Here is a 19,373-nt window from a genome sequence, read left to right as displayed (position 1 = left end):
AAACAATATCGGAGAGACTCCAGGCTTGCGTTGATTTGCACGAATGAGCAGTATTAGTTGAGTATCGTTATGAGCATCATCCTAAATAGCAATTAAATTCCTATCGTATACTACATTCTTACCCTCATCTATATGCCCACCCTCGGCTCATTCACGTGGTATGCACTTCTCAGGTACCTGTGTTCAAAGCAGCAGTTCAATGATGCAGTAGTAGAAAATTCCATATATGAGTACCTGGTTTGTTGTATTGAGACGGTAACTCGTAGTCTCTCATCATATCATGTGCTGTCTATTCGTGGTCTTATTCTTTCATCCTTCTTCTTCTTCCTCCTCCACCCATTTCTTCTTCTGCCACCTATGCAGAACCAGCGACAGTCCTCTCCGCAATTTGTCTTTGCTTATCCCTTTCAGCTGCATGTCTCTCATGATTCTGGAAAACGGCAAGCATTCCCAAGTCGTAGCTCGCCTTGAGACAACCGGCCGTCACAAAAGCAACCCAGAACAAGCCCTGGTCCGCCAAGCTGCCCGTAAGGAAGGGGCCAAGGCTGGCTCCGATCGTCTTGACCACGTTTATGACGCCCATGATGGCTGTCCGCTCGCTCGGCTTGATAACGGCCGCTAGGAAGGCTGCCCGAGGTGCGACGTCCATGCTCTGGCTGGAGGCGCGAAGCCACAGGAAGAGCAAGGAGAGACGCACGTCGGGGAAGACCGGGATGAGAGAGAGGAAGATGGACGAGGGCAGATGCGTAAAGACCATGGTCTGGGTTGGAAGAGTATGGGGGTCAGAACAATGGTGCATTCGACGTACATTGAAAGGGGGAGGGGGGGTAAGGCCGGACGAGGAGTCCAACGAAGCACATACCTTGATGTTACCGAATCGTTTGGCTAGGGAAGAGGCCACAAGCATGGAGAGAGCCGAAGTGATGCTCGTGACGAAGAATATGGAGCCCAGCTTTCCCTCTGTAATGCCATAGCGCCAGCGGAAGAAGTACGTCACCCAAGACCTGCATTATGCGACATGTTTTAGTTAGTCTATGGTTAGCGAAATGAGGCAAGGGAGTCCTCTTACATGGAAGCCAGGCCCGAGGCAAATGCGTCCAGGGCGAAGAAGACGCTCAAGCTGGTCATTATAGCGTATCCTTCCTGGCTAATGTTGGGAAGAAGAGACGCAAGTCGGCTACGGCTCTTTTGCTGCTCCTCGTTTCCTTGCGAAATGCCATGCCCATTGCCGAGGAGAGGAGATGTTTCAGTGTTGCCGTCTTCTGTGTTCGCTTTGATGGCTCCCTTTGTGACCGTTTCGTCGGCCTCGACGGCGCTGCTCAGGAGTAGGGCTAGGGTGAGCTTGACCAGGCCGAGGACGGCATATCCCAAGAAGATGAGTCGGTACGCATCAATCAGCTGCCATTCGAGGACCGTGGAGACATATTGAACGACCCATCCACCAGTCATCAGCCCGAATGCCGTTCCAGCAGTGCCGAGCAGGCTGTACCAGGCATAGACGTCGCTTCTCGACGCCGGCTCCGTCAGATGAGCAACGACGCTCTCCTCGATGGCTCGAAAGGGGCCAATCTCGTTACCACTATGAATGATTTGAAAGCAAGGTCAACCCATAACGTTCTCGCTGGATAGAGTCCTCCTTGTCAAGCAAGGCATCGAATGGGAGAATCCTCACATACCTCGGACTGATGACGCCGAATATGGCCGCCCCGAGCAACACCCAGTAATTCTCGCAGAAGGCAAAGGCAACGCCGCTACCAGTCATCAAAAGGGCGCCCAGAGCCAGAATCGCCTTTCTGCCCAATCCGTCGGCCACAAGCGTGAGGCAGAAGCTGATGCAAACATCGCCGACCAGCGTCAGCGTCATGAAAAGGCCGATCCTGGTCTTGGAGATGCCCAGGGCCTGGAGGTAGAGCACCAAGACCAGGGTCGACGCGCCATAGGCGAAGAGGCGGACGAATCGCTGTAGGCAGAGGAGCTTGACGTCTTGCCTGCTGTGATGGAGAGAAACGAGGCCCAGCTCGGAAAGGATCTTGAGGAGGAGCCCCGAGGATTCCTCCATATTTTTTCTTTGATCTGTAGTTTGTTCTACTTTTCTCTTTCTCTGGCTTGGTCGATGTCTTTTCCTCGACAACGATTTTGGGTAGCTGTTTTCCTACCTTATCCCCTTCTTTTGTCTTTGACTGATTGCACCTTTGTATTACTACTCTTCCATTTTCCAGTCCTCCTCTCCTCCCCTACCGTCTATGGAGGGTCAACGGCAATCTTTATAGCTTGTTCAAAAAACAATTGTCAGAGCAGATCCCGCCCCACTGCGTGAACAAATGAACCTCGAATATTCGATTCCGTTCACGCATCTGCTAATCACGGTGCGGGTGGGTAGCTCGGTGATAATCCCATAATCCGAGATCGGTCTCCATACGAGCCTTGCCGTTTGCAATCACCTATTGCGGGCTATAATTAGGCAATATCACCTCACGCCCCCAGAGCTCTACAATTCAGTCTCACGACCAAGTCATCTAATGCCGTACCTCTGGACACCGGCAGGTTCAAGGGTGCGTGTACAATTGCACTTGGGTCAAAAGCTGAACTCATTCGAGCTTTCACCACTGAACACCGCCAGTAGTGTTACAATCACACTGTCCGCACCTCTTTACGTGTGAACGGCCAGCATCACAAGCAATGCTCAGGATATGAGGAAACATGAGAAATCAATGGTGAACTAGGTACCTAAGGCAAGGCTGCACTTGGGGCCGTCTACGCAGGCGCTGCTAGACCTGCCTAGGCAGTAGAGTACCTCCAAACTATTTCGTAGTTTACCTGGCCACGCCTTCGAGTTGCCAATTCAATCAAGCAAGCAAAATGAAGCCTTCCGCGAGGGATGATGGACCGTATCTGGAGCCGAGCTGAACCCGATTGTCGAACTTACGTGACCCCAATCACCATTGCTCCCGTCCCATGCGATCAGACGACCGTTTCTCCTTAATCCCGAGACCTTCGAACCTTTCCCCGAGGAGAGCCCAGGAATACCCCAGGTGAGCTCATGCCGGCGTTTCAATAGTAACACTTGTGAGCAAAGCAGCTCATCACATTGACGGCGCGAGACAGTTCATGGCCAGAGGCAGCCTCAAACTCCTTGCGGAGATTCTCGCACTTGCTGACTCTTCGCAGGCCACCACTGGAGGAGCCGTAGGTGTGCCTGCAAGCGTCGCACATCTCTTCGTCGGTGCTGTTGCCAAAGTCCTCATGCTCGACTTCGTCAACCAGCAGCTCGCAGTCGCCGTCACACTCGTGATCACTGCCACGGTTGCGTTCCTCGTCGTCCAAGTTGTCATTGCCGTCAGCCTTGCCAAGCTGGGCCTGCTTAAGGCGGCAGCGATAGGCTGACGAGCGCTCGAAATCCACCAGCATGATTCTATCCAGCTGGGGGTTGTAGAGCATGTTGCCGAGTTTTGCGTCGCGGTGGATGATTCCCGCATCGTGAAGCTCCGTATACGCTCGTTGAGTCGACGAGACAAAGCCTCGGTTGCAAGGCGATCCCCAGTAATTCTTGACCGGCCGACCAGCCCAGCTGAGGAGCATGAAGTGCGTGTACTGCTTGGCATCGTGCTGGAAGGGCAAGGTGAGCTGCAGGATTCCAAGGTAGACGGGAATGCAGCCGCCCTGAAGGCCCTTGAGCCGAGTGTACATGTCGCCTTCGCGCAGGAGACGAGACACGTTCTCCTGCATGACGGCCTTTACGACAAACGTGTACCCGCGGGTAGCAAGCGTCACCTTGAAGAGGTCTCCCATAGAGCCGGAAAGTTGAAGGTAGATGCAGTTGCTGCCCGTGCCTCTAGCAAGGGCGAGCTGCTCCTGAACGAGCTTCAAGAACTCGACGTTATCGAGATGCTTGTCTCCGTGCATGTGAATGTTGGGGCAGCTCGTGTCCAGTGGTGCGCCGCTGGTCAAGCCCAAGAGGCACTCCTGAGTGCAATATTCCCGGCGTCTGACTTCACTGACGATGATGCGGTCGTCTTTACCAATCCACGCCGTACGCCTTCCGTCGTCGACGATGGCGTCTTCGTCGTCCGACTGAGCGTTGTCGGCTTCTTCGGCTGGCTTCCCAACATCATCCTCGGGTACCAGGAATCCATCAGGGGAGAACTTGAACCTGATTTCGACGGCCACATACGACTCCTCTTCATAATCCTCGTCAACGTCATCGTCCAATAGCTCATCGTCCAATAGCTCATCATCCAGTTCGTCCTGGTCGTACTCCGTGTCCTCATCTACCAGCTCTTCGTCGCCATCGCTAGTAGCAGGAGAAGAGCTTCGAGGACTCGGGAGCGGCGGCATGTTAAGCAGCACTTCGCCGTAGTCGGTCCTCCAAACATCGAGATTCACAGCCTTGTTGCGCCATTTATTAGAGATGCGTCCTGCTTGCATCGCGCGGATCATGAAGGCAAAGATTTGGCCGACGGCTGAAAAGTACACTCCCGATTCCTCCTGGACGGAGACATCGTCGTCGGGCACGCTGACGAAGCAGTGCACCACGGATGGGTCTTCCTGTATCTCGAGGAAGATGATGGCTACTCCGGTGTACACGTAGCCATAAGTCACCCCGCATCTGACCATGCAGTCATACAGCTGGGTGATGATGGCCGTCATGGTCTGCTTCGAGGAGGAGTCGAAGGTGAAGCTTTCGTCTTCCTTGCCGATGACATCGCTCAGAGGGGTGATCTCCTCGGCCAGTGCGGCGGTGACCTCCTGCACCAGGGGCAGGTCAGATGGCCTGTACTCAATTGCAACGGCGGGAACAGGCCGACCGCTGTTGACATTGGAGTAGACGCAGAGGCTGCAGTGCCGCTGAAATCCAGGTAGATCATATTCGAAGCTGGATTCATCAGGGGCACTCAGGGCAGGGTCGCCTTCGAGCGGGCCGTACGTCAACTTGCCCTCCAGCCCAACCGCCTTTTTGAGGACGGCATCCTCCATGACTTGCTGTAGGAGGGTGATGACGGCAGAGGACGTGCCCATTCTTTCGGAGACGCAGAGCGCCATGCGGCCGTTGATGGGCTCCATGGCAAAATACTGATTGTGGACTTGCTCGATGGAGGGGAAGAACTTTTGCAAGAGGCTAGAGTCCTTGTGCGGCATCAGAGAAGACCAGACGCCCCTCTGCTTCTCCATAAAGTTGGGAGACGGGACGATTCGTTGAGGATACACTTTTCCCTCAGGGGCAAGCGTAGCATTGTCGGAGGCGCAAGGGTCGAGAGTCAGGCTCTGTGCAGCTTGAGTCATGCTGTGGCAGGCCGAGAGATACTCTCGCAAGTTTTGGGAAACCGGCGTAGCATCGATATCTTCGTCTTGCTGCTGAACTTGGCCATTTTGCTTTTGCTGCTGGAGTGTCTCCTGCTGGCTATGGCCGCTTGGCCCCGCCTGTTCTTCCTCACACATGGCCAGACGAGTCACTTGCTGCTCGTCCTTGTAGGGGGGTGTGGTGTCGTTGTTGATGAGAGACGAGGCCACAGCCGTTGGAATATTGTCGCTCATGACTCCGATATTGGCAAGAGAGACGCTCCAGGAGCAGAGGGCAATGGAAACGATATCAGGGAATCAAAGGAGTGGTGTCTTTGCACGAAACAGAATCTTGTATGCTTGTGCTGTGGTCGGTAGACTACAGGCGTGTCGTTGACAGAATAGTTATGTGTTGGCTAGTGATGGGAGAGGTGGAAAAGAGGAGTTGCAGAAGATGAGGTGAAGAAGAGGAGTTGTTGAAGAAGAAGAGGTGAAGAAGCGGAGGTGGGAAGAGAGAAAGAAAGTGAGAAAGAGGAAGAAACGAAAGAAGAAGCAAGACCTGGGGCAACAGGTGGCCGCCGAGGGATGGGAGAGGTGACAGCCTTCCGCCAGCTGCGGCACCTGGGTACTAGTAGCTAAGCGCACCCAAGGTCATACTGCCTACATGTACCTAAGATAAGGTATGTAACATGAAGTTAAGGTGCTTCACAGTAGGTAGGTAGGTAAGTAGGCATGCTGCCCGACAGCGCACTTCAGTACACACCTTGGGCGGGTTGGTAGGTAGGTAGGTAGTTCCACCCCCCCTACTATACGCCGCACTGCATCAAAGCAATGCCTGTCACCCACAGAATCAAGGGTCGAGGCCGCTTGCTTGCACTGATGCCACCCACAGATATCCAGAGGCGAGTGCAATCCGGCCACATACAGCTTCCTTCTTGTCTCCTTGACTTACTGCATGGTTTCGTGGATCCAGACCATCCGATACTACCTCCATGTCGACACCTAAGGTAGCCCTGGAGGCACATCTACACCTGCTTGGCCCACGAACTAGCGCCTCTGAGGAAAAGAATACATATACACTTGTGAATCACACACAGTGGAGACCCGGAAACCGTTGTCCTGGCCCCAAGCACCGCTCAAGCTGCTCTCCCTTGTGGTTCTAGAGGAGGGGGGTTCCCCCAAAGAAATGCATCATGAGAGGAATCATTGCAATGAGCTCCAGAGGCGATACAACTCGGCGCGTCCATTCATGATGCTTGGCTTTATCTTGTAAGGCGTCATATCCGCTTGACTTCTGTTCCATTGGTCACCATTGTACGGAGTTTGCCACGTTGGAACGGACTTCGACTGAATTACGATGCTACTGTACGTTGTTCACATGCGTGAACCTAATACTACCTCTACGACATCGGTAGAGGTATGAGACTAAGATGCTTGATACTACTGCGGCTGTGTCGTATCCGATGCAAGTTGATAGATACAAAATGCTGATACCTGGTCTCTTCATGCAGAGGAGACTTGGGAGACAACGGCTGGATAGGGGGGTGGGTGATTTCGAGCACGATCACACAGCATACACCCACTACTTGAGGGACATATGCACTCGTATGCACTTGTTTTGACATGTCCTGTAGCAGCATGCAATGCCTCGTGAAAAGCAAGAAAAGGCAGAAGCTTGACGGGCTGGTCCAGCTGCTCCACGAAGCAGATACCTACCTACCTAGGTACATACATACTGCTGTGCACTTCATGTTTTTCCCCTCCACCTCCCCTGGCTTGATATGATTTAGCTCGCGGCAGCTAAGGTAGTAGTCGTTCTCTCCGCTTTCCGCGTAACGAAATGCGGTGCTCCCGAGAAGCGAGATTGCGGATCTCAACTCAGATCACCCCCGGGGATGGAAGAACCAAAGAAGATGTCTCCATTGTGGAGCTGCTTTTGCTCTTCCAGGTGCAAGGCGGCAAGTATCGTTCCATCCGGAAACTGCCCTGGGCAATGTCAAAGCTGGGGAGCTGGTGCGAGAGCTGGTGGCGGCATATTGCGAGGTTCGACTCGGGGGTTCGGCAACTTGATTTCGTTTCGGTTGCGATGGAGTGCTTTTGATTCCTTCAAGCATAGAATCGATGAATTACGAAGTAGACAAATCTATTATGCTGGAGGGGAGGTTCGAATACTAGGGCTTGTTCGGCTATCGAGGCAGTTGGAGTCACAGTGCAGCCAACATTTGGGGCGAAAGGGGATGACTGGCAATCTTTCCCACTAAAGCTCATCACGAACACAGATACTGGACGTCACAGTCCACCGCCTTACTATCGGCTCTCGAACATTACGTCTGTCGTTGGAGCTACTACATGTACACTGCGTCTCTGGTTGAAAGTTTACGTGCTTCATCAGACCCTATTTGCCTATGCTCCAGGATGCTACATACGATGCCACCTCAACAGGGATCGTAGTGCCCTACAATTAGCCGCCCGAAGGCAATAGTCGTTGCGGATACCTCGAGCTATTGGCCAGTCAGCTGCACTTGGTGTCCTCCACTTGTTGTCTCCCAAAAACCGAAACACTAATACCCAATGAAGGTTCGTCTAACACGACACTCTGCATCTGTCTCAAGCCATTCGCCACTACAGATTGAGCAGTGAATTTCTTCATCTGCCCGAGGTCTATGCTACGGTGATGAGTTCCTCATCAGGACCCATCGATCTTGCTACATACCTACCACTACCTACCTAGGTAGTAGGTATCCGAAGGTGCCAAGCGCCTGAGCGCCGTTACTGGCACTGATTCAAAAGAGCTGCTGTTACGTTTTGCATAACTGGGTACCTAAGGTAGTATTACTGTCCTAGGTCCCTTAGGTAGTGCTCCTTCTCCGGCTACAGCAACTGCTCCAAACTGTCATCAGGGTTTATAGATGATTCTGCCAGAATGGAAAGGTACCTAGATAGGACGGTGAAGAAAAACGGCAGGGATCGCACCTCTCTAGCCGACGGTACCAAATGCCCGTCCTCCCATGGTAGGTAATCCCGCATGAAGGCCGTAGAATGCGAGTCGATCGAGTCGTGCCACGCATGTGCCAACGCGTCACACGAGCGGGGGCGAAGGCCGTCTCGAGCCTCTATTTGCTGCAAGATACGTTCGGAGCAGGGAGCGAATGGGAGACAGACTTGGGGACAGGCAAGCAGATGCTGCCTGGGCCTACGCCTCCTTTGGCAAATTCTGAGCTGGCTGCTTCAGCGGAAACAGCGCCCTGGTGGCCGTTGTGAATCATCCCGCAAGTGTCATGTTGAAGATCGAGCCTTTCATTCATCACACATAGACCAAAAAAAAAAAGAGCCATCAGTGCTCCCCCCTTGCGTGAAAGATACAGCTCTTCGGATCAAGAGGCTACCATCGGCATATTTCACACGATACGCTTTTCGCCATGGTTCGGGTGCAGCAACTTACCGCCGAGGTCCTACTGAGCGACCCGAGGCGAGGCCCAGCCGTTCCAAATAGAGACGGGACACACGCTCTCTATACAGTCTCTGCACATGTTCTCGGCGGCAAGACAAGGCAAGAGGTCCGCATTCTCAATATCGAGACTGGGAAGTCGACGCAGCTTTCCAGCGATCCTCTTGTCCACGATGCTCTCTGGATTCCCTCTGCGAAGCTCGATATCATCTATCTGCGGTCCGCGGAAACTGGTCGAACTCAGGTGCTGGTAGCGTCAGCAGCAGATGTATCGGCCGAGCACTATCTCGCAGCAGAGATTGATGCCCCAGTGTCGAACCTGAAGCTGAGAGCTTTGGACAATGGCAGCGTCGCGTTCGTAGTCACTGCTCTTGTGGGCGAGTCCGGGCTGTACAACCAAGAGGCCGCCCAGAGGGGGTCAACAGCGAGAGTCTTTGATACCGAGATCCCTATTGTTGAGTCACTACCTAGCTACCTCGGCCATTTGCGAATGCTAACCGGTGCATGCAGTGGAATGCCTCGTGCAGGCCCAACAGATGCAGCCTCTGGTACAACGAGCTGGCGCTTCGCAACGGTCGCTGGGAGCTTCAAGGGGAGCTCTTCAATTTGTTTGACGACATAGATCTGGAAGCTCCATCCAACACCTATACCGACGCGCCCTGCAACGACTTTGATATCTGCCGGAACGGCATTGCCTTTGTCTCGCGGAATTTGAGGGAACCTGGGCCAGATGGAAGCCCGGCCCTGTCTCTCTACTTTGTACGCCTGGATTCCTTTTGTTTGCCCCCGGAGGGCATGCCCCGACAGATATTCATACCCACCACCTTTGAGCCTGCGTCCATCACAAACGTGAGATTTACGCCTGATTCATCGAGCATTGGATTCCTCTACACAGCCCATGAGGATCCCTACAACACTCGGTTGTTTCTGGCTTCTGTTCACTCGCTCGACGCTTTTGACGTCTTTGGCTTGGTGACTTGCATCGATGACAGAGACGACAACCCGCCAACGGCCTTTGAGTTTGCCGGCAGCTCTGATTCTTTGATTCTGCAAAGCCATCAGCTGGGTCACCGAGTGCTCTCCCACCTCACGCTGTATGACGGGGCCGAACCGGAGACGTTCTTCACGGGCAGCAGCTGCAGTGCCTTTTACCCGTTGAGGGAGGGAGACTGGAGCGTCCTTTTTACCACATCGTCCAATTTTGTCGACAGCAGCCTGTGGCAGATTGTGAACGTTTCGGAGGCCAGTATCCTGAAGACCGTATCTTCTGCAACCAAGAGTGGCGCCAAGTTTGATCTTGCGTTCAACATGGTGACGGAGCTCTGGTACGAGGGCGCAAACAGCTACTTTGTCCATTGCTGGATGATAAGGCCACAGGGCTTTGACGAGAACAAGAAGTATCCTTGGGTGTTGGTGCCTCGCGGCAGCCCGGGCACGGCTTGGAACAACGAATGGTCAACAACGGCACGTGTAAACGCATCGCTGACGATGATTGCCCCCCTCTGCGGTATGTTTGTGCTAACGGTTGATGTTGCTTTGTAGGACAACTTCGCCGCTTGGGCAGCACAGGGGTACGTCGTTGTACTACCCAATATCTCGGGCAGCAGCGGATATGGGCTCGAGTTCACGAAGCGTACGTTCACCCGTCCGAGAGGAGTTTGCTCCGTTATCTCTGACTTTCTGTAGGCATTCGCAGCCAGAGGGGAGACAAACCTTTTCAGGACCTCCTCAGCCTGATCACGTACCTGCAGGGGGTGCCTTATCTCGACGAATTCAGGGCTACTCTAGTGGGAAGCAGTGGTGCTGCCTATCTGCTAAACAAGATCCTGGGACACGACATTGCCAACAAGGTAAGCTGCGCAACCTCCAACGTAGCCAGTTTGGGGGAGAAGAAGAAGATGGGCAGAAAAAAAATCCTCACCCAGGCTACATATGTGAGACTGGAACCTTGACTGACTGAGTTGTCTCCAGTTCTGCTGCGCAGTGTACCATAGCGGATCAATTGACCCTCCCGCACCCCTTTCGCGCAAAGAGCCCGCCTTTGAAAGCTTCGACCAGCTCAACTCATCGTACACGCATGCGAATCTAGATATATACGAGAATGACATGGTTCGGTCGACGTTTTTCAACGGCTGGAAGAACGCACCGCCAACCCTCATCATCCACGGGGAAAAGGACAAACAATGCTCCCTCACCGAGGCACTGACGGCGTTCAACTCGCTGCAGGCCCAGGGCATCCCCAGTCGGCTCTTGACATTCCCAGATGAGAGTCACGTCACGGTCAAGCCCGAGAACACTCGGATTTGGTACGATGTGGTATGGGAGTGGGTAAGGAAGTGCTCCGACGGCGATCTTTATTGAGTGAGAAGAATGTTTCTCAGTTGCCATCATTGTTCGGACGCTAGCAAAGACGATTGATGAACTCAGCTTGAGACTGTTGTATATTAGATACTTGATATTGGAAAGGGGGGTTTTGCTTTCGAGTGTTTTTGTTTTGCTATTGCTTCTTGGCTTCAAGGTCACAAATTGTCAATGCCATTCCAGGGAGAAATCGAACCATCCACAGTGCTACAATACAATATCAACGAGAAGACTAGAGTCCATATTCCCTATCCTTGTCTTTGATGGGAAATTCGCTTCCCGTTGTGTCCTTGTACTTGCCGCGGATAAAGTCCGAGATGGCCTCGTCCTTGGCCTGTTCGGCGGCCGTCTCGTTGCTCTGATCACCCTGGCCAAGAACCTTTTCTTGCACAAAGTCAACAGCTAGAGGAAAGGAGGGCCCTCAAGTTAGTCGACTGAGAGCTACATCACTAGATAGTTCGTTGTGCAAAACTTACCCTTGTCGAGCATGTCCTCGTTCTTCTCGCCTTGGGCTCCTCCGCCGGCCATGTTGTTGACCTTGTCCATGAAGCCGCCGCCGCTTTGCTCTTGGGTGCCGGTGTTGTTGTTTCCTTCTGTGCTGTTCCCGGCTTCGTTGGAAGAGCCGGTGAATTTGTTGAGGAAGCTAGACATGGTTGCAACCGTGTGCACGTTTCGAGGTATGTTATGTCTTGTTGGGGGGGGGGGGGGGGGGGGGGGGGGGGGGGTCCGGAGAGGATGCAAGTTTAGACAGTCGAGGGGAGAAAGAGTAATTCGTAGGCTTTGTTGGTGTAAGTAGCGGAATTTAGCTGTGCAAGAAATAATGAGGTCAGCAGTGCAAGGGGAGAGGATCCAGTGAATTAAATACACTCTTTGAGATTGATGCCAAAATCAAGCTTGAGGACGAGTGAAGTCGTGTGTAACCGGAGAGAAACAAGCATCACGTCACAGACGTCATACCTACACACGGATCGCCTGGGGATCGATTGCCACTGCCTAGAATCTGGATCTCGTCACTAGTTTGCAGATTTCGGATCACGCCTGCTGTGCGTGCTCCGTACAAGTACGTTGGACTGGAGTTTGTGCAGAATCAAGATGGAATCGCAGGGCACCAATGACTGTAATGTCGCTTCTTGAACGGTCCAAGTATCTGGGGTAGTAGAAGCATCATGAAACCCCCCGCAATCTTGGCGCCATGTGTGCGATGGTGATTTGCTTCTTCGGGGAAGATGAGCCACGATGCTCGGTTTTGGTAGTCCTGGAGCTTAGCTACTACCTACCTGTACACTTACCCAGCTTGTCCCTGGCGGCACAGTACGAGCAGTTTTAAATCTGTGAGTTATTGGTTATTCTCTGTCCAGGTATCTTTGCTTTATCCGGGCTGTCTATCACGCGAAATCCTTTGGATACACAGTAGTGACCAACAGTCTGCTTAAGGGCTGCTACTGTAAGCATAAAGAGAGGGGCCAACGTCACCCTCCGCGCCCATATCGATGCTGTAACCTAATCGCAGCGTCGTATTCTAGATCAATAAGCCTAGCGGCTGGACCTTGTCGTATTGTTTATTTTCAATGCTCCGAATCCCTCCCTCTTCCCAGGCCCCTTGTCCTCTTCCAGGGTGAGCTGCCGTCTGACGATCATTTCTGCTTCGCGAGCGACCGCCATGTTCGCTACACCCTGGCCTGCCAGGTCTAGGCATGGTGACAATCCATCTGTTTACTCGTGCACTTCCTTGACTCCGACACGCTCCTCAGCCTCATCACTCCCATGTCCAACCATCAAAGATCTCGAAACTGTGCCGTCGAGTTGCTCTTTCGAGAGGACCCAATGCTTTCGAGGCAAAGCAGCTGACATCTAGTTGATCGAGACTTGCCAGGCCCTGCTCAGACGTGCTAAAAACTTCTAGTCTCCCTACACCCCGTTCTAGCACTCGTATTGCTCGTACCACTCCCCCTAGATTCATGCTGCTCCGCCTGCAATACCCAGATAATATCACTAGCAAACGATTCAACGACTATCGCAAACACGCTCCCCCCACCGCGGTCTGGGCCTCGTGCCTGGGCGGGCTGACAGCCTCAAAACTGAGTTCACCTTCACCATGGCTTCAACGCGACCCAATTTCAGGGACTGATGGGTTTTCACGATGGCAACCCCCCCAACCCCCGTCTGGTCCTCCTTCTCCCAGAATGCGGATCCTACTACTAGTAGTAGTCAAGGTCAAGTCAAGAGGCGGCATTATTACCACCGTTTCAGGGAATGAGTTGAAGGGCGATACTACGCCGATTTCAGCAAGATTTGCCTTCTAGCCTTGCCAGTCGGAGGCGTGTTACTTATCTCCGCCTCATGCCATGCCTCTTATCATTACGACTCACCTACTTCCTCCTCTCTCCTCTTGTCCTATCGCTCGCTCTTCTTCACGGCGAATCCGCTGCCATCGGTCATGGCAGGAAAAGTCCGACCAGCTGATGACCAGCCCAATTTCTGCCAACGGATCCTGCACCTACGCCCTATCTTGGCCCATGTGAGATCGCCGAACAAACTCGTCTAGTAAATGCCAATATTATGCGATTGTAGCCGAATATTATCTTTCGAATAATATATGGAGTAGCAGCGCACCGCTTGCTACGAATACCGTGCCGCCTCTCCACAACTCAAGCGGCTCAATGAATCGCGTCACCCACGGCTAGCCCTGTCGTTCTTCCTTTTCTCCTCGGCAAAGCCTAACAAAGTGATATGTAGCTTGTGCCAGTGTTAGCGAAGCGCAGAGAGTGGGTTTAGCGGAATGGGACGCGGGCGGGCCGTTCTTGTAAAGGGTCCATTGATGGCAGGACCCCTTCTTGTACAAGTGAATCAAAGCCATGGGACAGGTGTACGAGAAGTAGTCCATGTACGTGAAGCTCGATGAAGAGCGTCCGCGCCAAAGGGGATAAAGCAGTACTCGTATAGTGGTAGATCATAGCGTACAAGGACATCAAGAGCCGTCAGCTTTGGTCTGCCAATCTCCCAAGTCTGGCCAGTGGGTGGTCAGATGCTGTGGGAGCTGCGTGTCGAAAGGATCAGCAGAATATCGCAGGATTGAGGCATCCTACGTGCTCAAAAGGCAGGCATTGGCCCTGGCTCTACGGCTTCTGAGGAGCACGCCAGGAGCACACTGTTTGAGAGAAGACTTCCTTCTTTCTTTTGATATATGTCAATCGCAAAGTCCAAAAAAGAAGTGTGTGCGCGCGTGCTGTGCTGTGCTATGATACATTTCTCATAAAGGTCCCCAGAAGGCCATCACTTCCACAAGCTCAATCCATTCCGTTCCGTTCCATGCCATGCCATGCCATGCCATCCCGTATCTGAGCCACCAAAGATGCGTTGTACATAAAGAGGTATCTCGTAACATTGGACAAAAAAAAAATCAGACAATCAGCTTCATTAATGGATAGAACCGCTCCATCCTCTTTTTCTCCGAATTCATCATCCTCCCTCCCCCTTTACTAGATGGCTCTTGCGCTGATGGCGTCCCTTTCTGTGCTGTTGACCGAGGGACTGGCGCTGGCAGCCGGGTCGGGAAATCGAATATCGCGTTCCTTGTCGTCCTCCACCTCGACGACAACCGTTGTGACCAAGTCCATCTGAATGCCGGGGCCTCGTAGCGATTCCTGGCTGGATCCCCGAGGCCGCCTCCGCTTCTCCTGTCTCGGGCTGTTCGATTGCCCAGCCAGACGCTGCCACGACCACCATCCGCCTGTAGCCTTGGGCTCCATCTTCCGTCTGGAGCCCTCGCCGCCTTGGATCCAAATCATGTTGCCGTAGCGTCGAGCCTTGGGTGTCTGGAGAAAGGCGATGGTCTTCATACCCGTGTCTGCCGCATCCAGGTCGTACTTAGAGGCGAAGATGATGGAGTGTCGAGTTGTGCCGAACAGGAGGCAGTCAAAGAAGCCGTTGAGGGAAATCAACGCTCCCGCAAAGCAAAACCAACCCAGCGGTATATCGGCACCCGACATGGAAGCCACACGCTCTGTCGCCAGCGGGAGCGTGCATGTAACGTAGATGACCGCATAGATGAGAAAGGCCGGATTGTGTTCTCCATAGCCAGGGTCTGGAGCGCCGCCCGGGTTGGCGGCTCGACGAAGGCGAACCTGCTTACGGAGAGAGTACCAGATGGCAATGTAGAGGCCGGAGGTGACAGCGAGGGCAATAAAGATCCATAGATAGTGGGTAAGCAGGCGCAGGCGCTCATATTCGGCATTCATCCAACACTAAGGGGATTCAACCATGACGTTAGCCACTCAAACCAATAAAGCAAGAGAGAGAAAGGGAGAGAGATAGAGAGAGAAAGGACTAGAGATAGGCTGCAAACGTACCCAGGCGCCGGCTCGAACAAACAAGCCACCGTGCTCCCGGCCGTTGTTTGTAATGGCAATCGGCAACGCCGAGATAAAATAGACAAATAGCCACACAAGGACAATGGCGAGGTATAGCAGTCTTTGCGACGGCCGATAACCCTTGATCACGGAAAAGAAGGTGTGCACGGCAATGAGCATGATGAACATGCTCGAAGACAAATCGCCAGTCGAGACGAAGAAGCCCTGAGCCCAGCACGTCTTGGTGTCCACCAGGATAGCATTTCGGTTGATCCAAGTTGAGTTGAGGGCAAAGGCAATGGACTGGTGCAGGTCGGCAATGAGGAGGTTGTAAATGAGAATCAGGAACTGGTTGGGCGATCCCTTCATCGGTCGGAGGGGAGGGCCGTTGTCCTGCTGTGGAAACTGTCCATCCCCCTTGACGGAGGCGTCTTTGGACACGCTTGGGCGCGAGGCAAATACGCCATCGATGCCTAGAGTAAAATCAACAGCATGCTGGGAAGTTGAAGGCTCGTGGCCTGGTTGTTGGTCTTGCAGATTTGCCTCGCGCTGAGCCTCGCGCCCATCCTCGCCGTTGTGTCTGTGGCGGAAGCGCTTTTCGTTCTCCCGTCGAACGAAGAGTTGCCAGGCGACGATTTTGTATGTCAAGTAGATGAAGAGAGTGGCTGCGGAAAAGAAGGAGATGCATGAGAGAACCGTTATGGCAAGAAGTCCGCTGCGAAGAGTCGGGTCCAGAGGGGCGAGTGACTGCCCATCCGGTGGCAGCACCCCTAACGGCATGGCTGTGGTTGAGGTGAGCGAAGAGGCGAGACAGACTATGCCTTGGTATTATTATTATAGATGATAGGATCCACAGGAAAGGATCAGTGGACAATGTGCTTCGGGTTGAGTCGTTGAAGTCGTCGTCGCATTATAGGTTCCAGAGACGAAGGGGGGAAAGAGTATTCTCCAGAGGTTTCAACCAGATCGGAAGGCAGCCGGCAGCCAAAGTCCAGGAGAAGTAGGGACCAGAGCCAGACGGGAGAAAGGCTCAGAGGAGAAGCAAGTCTGCCAGCATGGAAATCGAATAGGAGATGGAGAAGGAATGGAAAACGAGGAGTTGACAAACGAAAGTAAACGAAGAAGACAGAGGAGATCTCGGATTCTTCGCGAAGAAGAGTGCGAGAACTTGGCCCCCTGTCGACGATGAAGAGGAGAAGCAATGAGGAGAGGTATGTTAAACGGATGGAATCAAGGTAAGAACGAATGCCGAGAGGGGGGGGTGTTTGTTAATAACCTGTCGACGTGCAGGGCATGTACCAGTCAGTTGCAATTCCCCACGTCGACCTCGGATAGCAGTACCTACACCTGCGGTCAGTAGGCAGGTCGAAAGGATGGAAGGCAATAGTAGCCATATGGAGCACTCTGACAACCCTAAATAGGGTGCGTGGGTTCTCGGAGAAAAAAAAAAGTAGGCAAGGTGCACCTATTGCGAGTTTGCGTGCTGGTGGCACTTGACGCTATTACTCTTCTAATCTTGCCTTCTAGTAGTACAGCACCAGGTCCCATCTGCTGTTGCTCGTCCTTTGTACTTTACGGGCAAATGGAGAAGGTATCCATCCGTTTGACAATTGGAAGTTCCTCTAAAATCTGTCTCCGGTCTCCATGTTATTTCCATCGTCCAATGTCGGCCTGGATGCGGCGTCCTGGTCGTCTGAGCTAAGCCCTGTGAAGCTTGGTGGTGAGCAGAGCCTTGAATCATGAAGCCTGCAAAAGCTAATCTGGCGCCTTCGGCTTGAAACAAGCACGTATCCAGGGGTGCTGTGACCGGTTCACCGTGCATCCTGGTGGTCGGCAAACCATCCTAGAGGTGGGCAAAGACGGGATACGGGAGCCAGCCAGCCAGCCAGCCAGTACAGGAACGGATATCTAGTCCGGACCAAAGCCGTCGGCCGACCTGCAGCTTCCACGAGGACTCCGCAGTGTAATCAGACACTGCATAGGCCTGCAGCTTGGTAGGGTCACGTTGCACAGAGCATGCTCTGTGTCTGACGGCGGCCCAGGAATCTGTCATACTCGCTCGCCCTCTCAATCTTGAACCACTGCAGGTAGCGGAGAGATGCCTCTGCTAAGTATAAGAAGTACAGCTGTGCTGCGGAACGTATCGTCAATTGGAATGATGGCATTCGTCCTACCCTTTGAAGCACATGGGTCAGCTTCTCCCTGCTCCACTGCTTCGCCATTGTACAGAATGTACTACTACCAGGCTCTGGTTATTGAAAAGCTGGGGTCACCTCGTGGAATCCCAAATCCACGTTTCTGCCCCTCTCTCCCCTCACTACCTAAGATAGTAGTAGTAGTAGGTATCGAACAACTTTGACAAGCAACCGGTTGGCCGCCAGCTCCTCGGTATTGCGTGGTGGCGTTGTTGGCGGCCCCCCCTTTAATGGCACTACTACCGCTGTCCGCTCACTGTCAGCCAACATTTGAACTTGATTGCAGAAGTTTGTTCGCTAGGCGAGTTCCGCTAACAAAGTGCCCTTTCTTTCCATATTTGTCCCCCCTCATCAGGGACCGGAGGCAGACGCAATTGATGTGGTGCCAGCTAATCCTCGCTGCGAACCAGCTTCATGAATACCCCTGGGCCTCGCCAGACCCATTTCGGAAGACTCTGCATGCCGAAAGGAGCGTGGAGGGTCCTGATGGGCGCTGATTCTGCACGACTCCCGGGATCATGATTGGCCTCTTGCTGGCAAGGGTAGGTTGCTGAACGGTTACATATGCAAGAGACCGGATGGACGGGGGAGGCAAAGAAAAAGAAAGGAAATTCTACAGCAATCTCACGTGGCAATCGGAGGGGTGGCTATCGCTCCCAGCCTGACGAGAAGTGGTGATACTACATATAGTAGCATAGAATAGCAGAAATTTCTTATTTTACAAGATTTCTGAGCAGCAGCTTAAGAGCCAGGCCTTCCTTGCCGCGTCCTTCTGCTCCAGGGCTATGCGAAAAATTCCCAAAGGGGGACCTAAGGGAGCCAGAGCAACTGTCGTGCCGCTGTTGGCAGGGTCATGCAGTTGGTTGTTTGCAGATATTAGAAGAGCCTCGGCCGCACCGTACCAGCCCAGGTTGATGCCCGTGGCCGTTATTTCGTTGAACCGACGATCGAACATGGACAGGCCCTGTCCTGCGCCGCTTCTTCATCTTAAAGAACGAATACTTGCACACTGTGCTTGATTCCACCTCGCCTTAGGTTCTTCCAAATTGCCACTGCTTTGATTACCTTACTTGTCCAACCACTTAGCAGCAACAGCCACACAGACAAGACAAGCGTTTAGCCGGCGCCTCGAGATCTACCGATAGAGAATTAGCGGTAGCAATTCTTTGCAACAGGGGCTGTGAAGGTACTTAGACGGATCCCTTTGGATGCAACGTGTTGGTGGTAGATGGCGCAGTAGCACAGTAAAGACCGACGACTTTGCGAGAAATCGGTCCAGTGACGAGGGAAACAGAAGCCAGGCCAGGGGCTGGTAAAAGGGCCGGCCAAGCAACCGTGCGCGGTCTGCAATAGCTTGCGGGAGAAGCAAGAGTTCGTCGAGGAGAATGGGGGGGCAATACGCTCCTCTGGCGATGGCGAAGGGGCACATCCGAGGCCAAAGCTTTCCGTGACGAGTTGCCAGTCAATCACCAATGACGGACAGTAGATTCCCATGGGACTCAGTTGGAGGGGGAAAGGGCTTGAAGATCAGTTACGCTATTCTCCCGGATCTCTACGAGTACTGTATCAACCCCGTCTTACCGCAGGGCATCTGCCTCCTCTACAGCAGATCAACACCTCGCCAGTCGGGATCCTGACGCTTCGCTCGCTCTAGAATCCGGACGACGCTCTGAAGGATTCACCGAGAGGTCCAGGTCGACGAGCTGACGGCTTCCAACACAATGGTGACAGATGGCAGAACCC

General features: G+C 53.2%; 5 protein-coding genes across 5 annotated transcripts; 1 reads left to right on the top strand and 4 right to left on the bottom strand.

Moving 5' to 3' along the window:
- Positions 1-355: 355 nt before the first annotated feature.
- TRIREDRAFT_59173 (uncharacterized protein) lies at positions 356-2,059 on the bottom strand (the record flags this gene model as incomplete). The annotated part of the gene is made up of 4 exons (XM_006964133.1): positions 356-760; positions 863-1,004; positions 1,070-1,579; positions 1,677-2,059. The coding sequence occupies 4 exons, from the start codon at positions 2,057-2,059 to the stop codon at positions 356-358; spliced, it is 1,440 nt and encodes a 479-aa protein (XP_006964195.1).
- A 992-nt stretch (positions 2,060-3,051) lies between these two features.
- Positions 3,052-5,532, bottom strand: TRIREDRAFT_106131 (uncharacterized protein; the record flags this gene model as incomplete). The annotated part of the gene is made up of 1 exon (XM_006964132.1): positions 3,052-5,532. One exon carries the CDS (start codon positions 5,530-5,532, stop codon positions 3,052-3,054), a length of 2,481 nt encoding a protein of 826 aa, XP_006964194.1.
- Positions 5,533-8,696: 3,164 nt separating this feature from the next.
- TRIREDRAFT_106130 (uncharacterized protein) lies at positions 8,697-11,086 on the top strand (the record flags this gene model as incomplete). Its single annotated transcript, XM_006964289.1, has 4 exons — positions 8,697-9,155; positions 9,236-10,232; positions 10,412-10,575; positions 10,697-11,086. 4 exons carry the CDS (start codon positions 8,697-8,699, stop codon positions 11,084-11,086), a joined length of 2,010 nt encoding a protein of 669 aa, XP_006964351.1.
- A 232-nt stretch (positions 11,087-11,318) lies between these two features.
- TRIREDRAFT_106129 (uncharacterized protein) lies at positions 11,319-11,737 on the bottom strand (the record flags this gene model as incomplete). Its single annotated transcript, XM_006964131.1, has 2 exons — positions 11,319-11,488; positions 11,563-11,737. The coding sequence occupies 2 exons, from the start codon at positions 11,735-11,737 to the stop codon at positions 11,319-11,321; spliced, it is 345 nt and encodes a 114-aa protein (XP_006964193.1).
- Positions 11,738-14,565: 2,828 nt separating this feature from the next.
- Positions 14,566-16,215, bottom strand: TRIREDRAFT_59778 (G-protein coupled receptor; the record flags this gene model as incomplete). Its single annotated transcript, XM_006964130.1, has 3 exons — positions 14,566-15,330; positions 15,436-15,990; positions 16,051-16,215. 3 exons carry the CDS (start codon positions 16,213-16,215, stop codon positions 14,566-14,568), a joined length of 1,485 nt encoding a protein of 494 aa, XP_006964192.1.
- Positions 16,216-19,373: the final 3,158 nt, after the last annotated feature.

The sequence above is a fragment of the Trichoderma reesei genome (assembly GCF_000167675.1).
Source record: "Trichoderma reesei QM6a unplaced genomic scaffold TRIREscaffold_6, whole genome shotgun sequence".
Lineage (NCBI taxonomy): Eukaryota > Fungi > Ascomycota > Sordariomycetes > Hypocreales > Hypocreaceae > Trichoderma > Trichoderma reesei.
The sequence above is the reverse complement of the archived record's forward strand: the minus strand, read 5'-3'. Positions and strand labels throughout refer to the sequence as shown.